Consider the following 9245-nt stretch of genomic DNA (forward strand, 5'->3'; position numbering starts at 1 on the left):
AGAAACGTCAGCTTTCCTGCTCCTCTGATGCTGCTTGGCCTGCTGTGTTCATCCAGCTCTACACCTTGTTATCTCAGATTCTCCTACTATCTCCAATGGCAGGATTCGAACCCAGGCCCCCCTAACATTATCTGGGTCTATGGATTAACAATCCAGTGATAATACCACTAGGCCATTGCCTCCCCGCTGTATATGCACCCCTATGTCTTTCATTTCCTCTACATCTCTCAATATTCTCCTGTTTATTGTGTATTTGCTTGTCTTCTTTGTCCTCCCCAAATGCATAACCTCACACTTCTCCAGATTAAATTCCAGTTCTAATTTTTCTGCCCACTCAATGAAATAATTGATAACATTGTGCAGTTTATAGCTATCCTCTTCCCTGTCAATTACTTGACCATTTTTTGTGTCATATGGAAACATTCCAAACAAGATAGGGACCCTTCTAGTTAGACCATGAAGTGTTTATTTTCCCTACCACACTAGGCCAAGCAGGTCTAGTGTAGGTCCTGATAATTAAAGAGGATAAAGAGGCAGCTACCGTCATCGTGAGTGGCAGCTTAAACAGAGTATTGAACTGGATGCTCATATAATAAACTGGTTTGTGTAGAAAGACATCTTATCAGAAGTGTTAATTTGACAATATTCTCTCAGAAGACCATATATTCAATTTCTACCTTTACGCACTATCATTCTTCTATTTTGAGGGTATTAGGACTGGATGGCACTATCAATTAACATGACGATGCAACTGTCAATTTTAACTAAGATGTGACTGTTTATCATGCAATATTTTAGCTATCAACCTTTTGCTTTCTGCTGAAATTTGGCATCACTAATTAGTTTTCCAGATACATTCCAAGATTGAACCTCAAGTAAATAACTTACAGAATGTATATATTCTGATGTCACAAATCACAGAAAGCAACAGTGCAGTGCTGCAGGCACATTGTGCTGACTCACATTGCATTATTGAGATTATATTGCCCATAGGTAAAATTGTTTGCTGACTTGCTTTCCTTTTGTAGAGGTGGTATTTTGTTTTAACACAATTCAGAGATTCTTTGAAGCAAGTTGATTCATTTAGAGCTTCCATTGGATGACCTATTATAAATTCTCGGCCCAATAGATCTGACAGCCATATTAATTTCTTCTAATTGGGCAGTATTTCCTTTAACTGAATTTTGTATGAATCATGTCGCACCAAATTATCTTGTTGGGAAATAAGTGGATTAGCTTTAGACAGTATGAAGAAAAAGTTATGGACAACTCAGCAGCAAAGTTGCTAAATGATCTACTGAATCATGGTTATTGATAGTTATATAACAAGTTTAATTTGCATTAGTCAAGTGAAGACACATGGAGAAATAATATTAAATATGTTGTGTATTGAACTGCACATAATACAATGTTTACATAAATTGGGAATGGTTATGATTTTGTAGCTCCTGGCTGAGTTTAATTCTCTTTCTAGGGTCTAAAATGACTGAAAACCTGAAAATTTTCAGTTAAAATAAAACCAGAATCAGACAGTGCTCTCATTCAGGGTAGGATCCATATAACAGGGAATGTAGTGTGTAGCAGTGGTTTGACAAGTGGAGATGTGAGTTATGGAATGTGCTAAGCAACATCCAGAAATATACAGTTACAAGTAGGGCTTTTCAAGTGCATAATTGGCTAGTAGAAGGTAGATTTCAATCCAAGCATAACTGTTGCTCAACTGTTTATCAAATAGTTGTTAGCCAAACAATAATACAGCTATTGAGGATTATAACTCCAAAACATTGATTGTTAGAATTCCTGTTGTCATTGTATATCATTAATATTGTTGTGGCACAATCTTTCACAAGTACAAAGTACAGCATTGCTAATTCCAATAGACACCTGAGTGAAGCAAGCTGATAAAAACAATCTTGTGTTAGTATGTGTTGTATAAAGAAATTGGAAATTTTGGTATAGCTCCACCCTTTGATATTCAAATAACTGTTTCAGGGGTGCGGGAGAAGTTGTTCAATTCTTCACTCATCAATTTTTATTGTATTTTGTTAGTCAGTTCTGCAGCGTACAGTCATATAGCATAGACGTAGTCGTATTCTCTCAGGTGATAGCAATGTCTCTTACCAAGTGTTGATGTAGTTAATCAGTCTTAAAATAATATAATCTGTTATCTTACTATTAAGCAATAAACTACTTTCTGATACTCAAATATATGTCTCTTCTAACAAAAACTCTTTAGTGGTTAATTCTTCAGCATTCGACGGTAATAAGCTCCTTAGACTAATACTACAAGAAGAGAGGGGCTTTGGTTCGCTCAGTTGGCTGTACAGCTGGTTTGTGATGCAGAATGACACCAATAGCATGCGTTCAATTACCACTCTGGCTGAGGTAACCAGGAAGGTCTGACCTTCTCAACCTGGCCCCTCACCGGAGGTGCAGTGCTGCTCAAGTTAAACCACCACCAGTTTTCTCTCTTCAATGAGAAAGCAGCTCTATGATCCAGTAGGACGACTATGGCAACTTTACTGCAAGGAGAATTGGTTACAACATATCCACCCAACAAATATTTATCACAACCAAGGGCCAGCTGCAGACATTCTTTACGAGAATTGCAGTACAACACACAGTATGTAATTAGCTTTACAGACAGTTTACTTTGTCATCTGTGCTGTTTAAATAGCTGAAATGTGTTGGCTACTGTAGTATGACTTAATGGTTTTGAAACAGTTAATTTTGAAGTTGCACTGAGCTCCAGCCAGTCTGATTATCTAATACAGCCTTTGGATGCAGAAGAAGGAGCTTGGCACAAGGCCTCAGATGGATACAGACATGCTAGGTCTGATGCCCAACAGTTTTTGTAGCTATGCCTAACGAGTCAACATAACTGATAGCTATTACTATCTTGCAATAAACTACAGTTTTTGTTGTTAGACAGCTGACTCTTCTTATTAAGACTCACTTATAGTTTATCCTCTAGAAGTGCCAATTAGATACAGCCTTAGAATAGAAAGTAGGATTCCCATCATTAGTTTTTTATGGGGGCTGCTTTTTAATTTTTGGTTGCATTTCAGCCCAACACTCCTGATCTAAGGGAACCCTGTGTCGGGAGGGGTGGATTGGTCAAAGAACCTTCTTACAGCCTGTTTGTGGGCCTGGCCGAAGTGGGCATTAATAGACCCAGGTAGCAGGTTGTGAAGGGGGTCATTGTGCCTGACTGCCTGTCTTTCTTTCACAGTTACGTCCACAGTAGGGAGGGAGCATGTGGTGTTCACCAGCTCAATACAGACCTTTACAGATCAGAGGACACTGCGGGAGCTGGAGTGCATAATCACCCCAAATAACATTATATTGATTTGATAAGTTTCAATTCTCCTTATAAAAGTTGCCACTAGTCATTACAGTGTATTTTTTTTAATTGCTCCATAAGGGGCTGTTTAACCAAATTTTATGTTTTTTTTCCTTTATTCATTAATGACCAGGCAGCATTTATTGCCCATCCCTAATTGCCCAGAGGGCAGTTAAGAGTCAACCACATTGCAGGGGTCTGGAGTCACATGTAGGTCAGACCAGGTAAGGATGTCAGTTTCCTTCCCTAAAGGACATTAGTTAACCAAATGGGATTTTCCTGATAATTGACAATGGATTTATGGTCATCATTAGATTCTTAATTCCAGATTTTTTTTTAGTTGAATTCAAATTCCGCCATCTGCTGTGACAGGATTCAAACGTACATCCTCAGAACATTGCCTGGGTCTCTGGATTAACAATCCAGCAATAATACCACTAGGCCATCACCTCCCCATTTAAAAGAGTCGAAAAGACGATTGGTGGCAATAACCCAAACTGCTAGTGATTGATATAATAGCTACCTAATCAGCTCTTTTAAATAATTAGGATTTCATTGGCAGTTGGAGGCAAGTGTTCTATTTACAGCAAGTGAAATTTGTTCTCTACACTCAAATGCAATCAAATCTGCAAATGATTTCTTGCATTTATATTACAAATGCAGAATAATTGGGGCATTATTCTTCCTTTTACAAAAAGTGGGTCCTTGAGATTTGTGCAATGCTGGAAAGATCATATTCATTAGATTTCCCTAGTTGTATAGAAAAGTTGTTTCTAAAACTTCTTAAATTGCCGATGTTGTTGCATAATGCTTTCTCCACGGTAGTTAAAGGCAGGGGATACTAAAGTATCAACCCAGCAACAATGACTGAAAGGTAGTGTGTGACATGGAAAGGAAGTGGGATATTGGTGGTACAACCTAAAACTTAATGCTGTTGCTTCTTGCTGTCAGTGTCCACCATCTATCCAAATGCTTAAGATTTTCAGTTTAAAACTGCTATACCACCTTAAGAGGACCCATCCTCGTAATTTAGTCAAAGCTCAGAATTTGTCAGCATATACTGTAGCAGTGTGGGGAGTTTCCTGTTTCTTCACCACCTTGGTTTCTGTTTAGAATTGTCAGGGTAAATAACAGTTTTATATGCAGGCACTACACTTGGATATAAAGTGCTCTTTTCACACAAAAATACCCCATCAGCACAAATGGAAGTTTTTCATTTCACTAGTCTTGGCTGCATTCAAACCTGTAGGCTTAGAAGTAAAATGACAGTGTTCAGGCTCAGTGCGTCAATCATTTTCCCTTTAAAATCCAAGAGCTTTCATTCCAGGATTATAAAGAATATTTACCACACAATTGTGATGGAATACCAAATAGTTATTATTGAGCTGAATGGAAAATTGCAGCTTTCTAGAGTAGTTACCAGTTAATATTGTCTCTTCTTGCTGATTCTATTGAGCTGATGCATATCCTTTGCAGCTAATCTGTTTGACACATTCTGTATTGTCTCAGATCTTTAGATGTGATACTAGTTTAGAGAAAGCCTGAAGAACTCTGTGAATGCCAAAACAGTTGTCATGATACGATAAGAAATAGGAATTGTAGTAAGAGATAACAAGGTGTAGAGCTGGATGAACACAGCAGGCCAAGCAGCATCAGAGGAGCAGGAAGGCTGACGTTTCGGGCCTAGACCCTTCTTCAGAATTGTAGTAGACCATTTGGCCTTCGAACCTGATCTGTCATTCAGTATGACCATGGCTGATCCGACATTCCTCACTTCCACTTTCCTGCATTTTTACAATAATCCTTGATTCCCTGATTATCTGAGCCTTAAGCGTGCAAGGGAACTCTGCCTTCAAGAGCCATCAACGGCAAGGAATTCCAAAGACTCTAAACCTTCTGAGAGAAGAAAGTCCTCCTCATCTCAGTTTTCATTTGATGCCCCTTTATTCTGAGACTACACCCTTTGGTCCTAGAATCTTCCATAAGTGGAAACATCCTTTCAGCAATTATCCTGTCAAGTCACTTAAGAACGCTTTATGTTTCAATGAGATCACTTCTCATTCTTCTAAACTCTAATGAGTAGAATACCTATCTGTTCAATCTTTGCCCATAATATAATCCCTCCATACAAGGGATCATCCTCATAAACCTTCTCTGAACTGCCTCACTCACAATTATCTTCCAATCAACAGAATCAGCTTAAAGTTGTTATATTCTCTGCAAATTGCTTTAAAAAACTACCTTTCCTTTTAAGTGTTAAGTCCACTTACACTTAAGCCTTTACTGTATTTTTTTTTATCATTTTCTTTGACAGATGGTAAACCAAAGGTCTGGGTGTATGGAGTGTCCACTGCTATGGTAGTCCTCATTATCTTCATTACTGTCCTTTCATATCTGGTCTGGTAAGCATCAGCAACTTTTACTTTAAATATTATTTCTTATTTCTGATTTAAAAATATACTTTGATAATCATGACTAAATCCTATTTAAATGCCCAAGGCATATTATGTGACATTCTACCTGATTGGCAACAATGGTTCTTGCTTGTTTCAAAATATAGTTTTGGAAATCTTGATGAGTAATGCATTCTGTAAAGCAAATTTCCTAAAAGTTCAGATAACGATGTTGTTTCAATGTTGTACTGTAACAAGACAAACCAAATATTTGTTTTAAAATAGCTGCCAAAAAATGAAATTGTTATTTAGATGGATCAGAAGCAGCCAGATTCATGGAATTCTCCATAAAATATAAAATTGGTTTGTTTATTAACTCCTGATGATTTGATTTACTTGACACGCCCAAGTAGATTTGTTAAACTTTTGAAAATTAACAGGGAACTTTGTTGAGTTTATCAATTTACATCTGACTATGGCATGCCGTGCTTCAGTTGTTATATCTGATTTTAAAATATAATCGTAAATTATCAGGTATATGGTAGATTTTACTACAAAGAAACAGTTTTGGTCTACCATGCATCGTGTCTAATTCTATAACAGAATGCCTTCATCTGCAAAGAAATATATTTTATTCATATAGGATCTATTTTAATATAAGAAGGAGTTTAAGCTCCATCTGCTCTACAGAAAGCAGGCAGTGCAGGAGTTAGGATTAAAACCATTCATCTGTTATTTTCCTGGCCCATAACTATCCCACAGCTGGACAGTTAAGTTTCCCAGTTGCCTTTGGTGGAAGCCTCAAGAGCCTATGCTAATCAGAATTCCGTTATAGATACAGATTTCCAATACCATTAATATAATCTAATATGGGTTCCATCTTCCAAGTGATGTTAAAACAAAAACATTTTTTTTTGACATAGGATGTGCAGGAGTGGCCCCCACAAAAACCGTTTTAAACTGCTCCTGAACCAGGTTCTTTCTGTTCTGTATTTGTGCAACTCTCCTGAACCCCTAGGCACTTGCCTTGCTGTTAGACCAACTGTGCCATCATTTTTTTGTTTCTGAATGCCTCTTTGAAACATACAACTCATGAATTCTATTTGAATAAGGCTTGGACAAGAAAATGGACTGAACCTTCTTGGGCACCTCCAACATGGTTCCCAGCTAGGCCCTACAGTTGACTGCCCTGGAATTTAAGTTCTGCTTATGATTCACGCTGTATTATGATTCCAATCCACTGGCAAATTTAGGAAATTTCTTGTTTTATTACATGTTAAAATCACATAATAATTGTTTCACTGTTGGGAGAAATTTGATTTTCCTGTCATCCTACACAAAAACAGTAAAAACTGAAAAAAATTTGCTGCCTAACAGTGCAATCATTTTTTATGCATGCAACTGGTCAAACATTGCATGATAATGATATTGGTCTCCACTTACTAATATTAGCCCTCATCAGAAGTTCAAACAATAGATTGTTACTGTTTGTTTCTATTAGGATTGATATATTGTGTGTGGATCTGTATTATAATTCAGGTATGTTTCTATTTATTAACAATATTGAAGTTTGACCACAAACAGTTATTGTTTCTTTTGTTTATCCTTCACAGCAAGAAACCAAAGCAGCAGACTCGTCCAGCTCCTCAGCAGAAGCCTCTGACTTTAGCCTATGATGGTGATTTGGACATGTAATGAGTTCAGGAAAAGAAACTCTTCCTTTGTCCTGTTCATATTAATTGGATGACAGAAGCCTTAAACTTACTTCAGTGTCACAAGCATGAGCAAAGAAGACAAAACTCAAAAAGTAGCCTTGAGGAATGTCTCAAACCATATCATTCCTGTGGGGAGAAACAATTTTCAGAAACTCCAAATGTGCTCTTATATTGAAATGTGAAAGTCAGCAACCTAACATGACCGAAAATGGCTATTAAAATTGTATTCATTCTTTAAAATGTTTAGTTTATGAAATGAACACCAAGACTGATTAAACAGCATTTCTTGTTCATTTTTCATATTAACAAATTGAAAAAAAATTGCATAGAATTCCCAGTACAAAGGTATGAAGACAATTCAAAAGAAATCACATATTGTATTTACAACTTGATGTCTGTGAATGCATTTCTGAAGGCAAGTACTGCTTATTGCTCAACAATTACTTTGACCTGAAAGGAGTTATTGAACATTCTGTGGAACAATCTGCACTATATTAGTGCATCATGATTTCCTGCATTTATTGAACGAGCAAAAATGTACAGTAACAAGGATTTCAATATCGCTTAAAGCTTGGTCTTCTCAAGTGACTTACTCTGTAAGAGAACAGTACTAGTCTTATCAGAGAAGAGATGACGTGTAATGTTGTGGAGCCTTAATGAGTATTTTGTAATGAATGTCTTTTCTCAAATGAGATAAGACCCAACATTTAATTAGAAGTTAAAATGCTCCTGATAGGATAGAAGAATTCTCAGTAAGTGAAGATGACTTTTTCAATAGAGAATAATAAATGGTTCACAATTTCTGCCTTCTGTTCCATTTCTAATTATTACGAAGCATAAGACATGGCCAACTGTAAATAACATTCTGGCTGTACACCAAACAAAATAACACATTGAATGATTAAAAATTTGATTCAGACAGTTTCAAGTTTGCCATTAAACCATTGTTTTCCATTCCACTTGGTACATCTAAAGTGGCAAGATCCAGTAAGTAGTGACTTTTATTTTCCTTCTAGAGATTTATGGTAAAATAGAACAATCTTGCAATGGTGGATGATACCTAAACAATGGTTTATTTACATTTTGAGCTCAAAAGATAGGTACCTTTAAATTTGGTTGATGAATTTGGCCAGCTGCCTGGAAAACAATTATTTAATTATTATGGTGGTTGTGCTATTCAAATAACAAATGTTAACTTAGCTTTTACTGATCTTCATTTGTGAGCCTCAAGAGAAAAGTATTAACAGCTGGTAAAGCGTGTTTGTTACTTTGAAATGTATTCATTGCTCCAATTGGGAACCAATTCAATGTATTTTCTTGAAAATAAACCAGAAAACAAGTGGTTAGAATCTGGATGTTTTGTTTTCTGTTGTTGCACATTATGTTTCACAGTAATGAATCTTTGAATGCAATTTCAGTGGTCAGTGTGAATATTTTGAGTTTCTGGCATTGCAATTTCAAATCCACAAAACAGCCTCAGATTTGAGGAAACTAAGTCAAAATTTGAAGTTTGCTTTCGATTAGATGAAGGTAAAGTGTTATGACTTGTTAATACAAATTAAATCAGTTCTTGGAATGTTATTAGCAAGTAAAATCACCCTGTTCTGGAAAGCAAGAAAGAAAATAAAACAGATTTTGGGATAATCTTAATCTACCATGTAATTGGCATAGGTCCATTATATAAAGTGATCTTTCATTATCTACTCATTGATAGTAACTTGACAACATATTCAGAATGACTTAAACAATGGTCATAGTTCCTTGAAAGTGGAGTCACAGGTGGATAAGGTGGTG

At 36.5% G+C, this 9245-nt stretch overlaps 1 protein-coding gene across 1 annotated transcript in view; it reads left to right on the forward strand.

Moving 5' to 3' along the window:
* Positions 1-8742, forward strand: part of thsd7ba (thrombospondin, type I, domain containing 7Ba) — an 886244-nt gene extending 877502 nt beyond the window's left edge. The window contains exons 28-29 of the mRNA XM_048599575.1: positions 5658-5745; positions 7350-8742. Coding sequence (XP_048455532.1) covers positions 5658-5745; positions 7350-7431 — 170 coding nt within the window. The 3' untranslated portion in view covers positions 7432-8742. The remainder of the gene's footprint in view (positions 1-5657; positions 5746-7349) is intronic.
* Positions 8743-9245: the final 503 nt, after the last annotated feature.

This window comes from Rhincodon typus, chromosome 7 (assembly GCF_021869965.1).
Source record: "Rhincodon typus isolate 14 chromosome 7, sRhiTyp1.1, whole genome shotgun sequence".
Classification (NCBI taxonomy): domain Eukaryota; kingdom Metazoa; phylum Chordata; class Chondrichthyes; order Orectolobiformes; family Rhincodontidae; genus Rhincodon; species Rhincodon typus.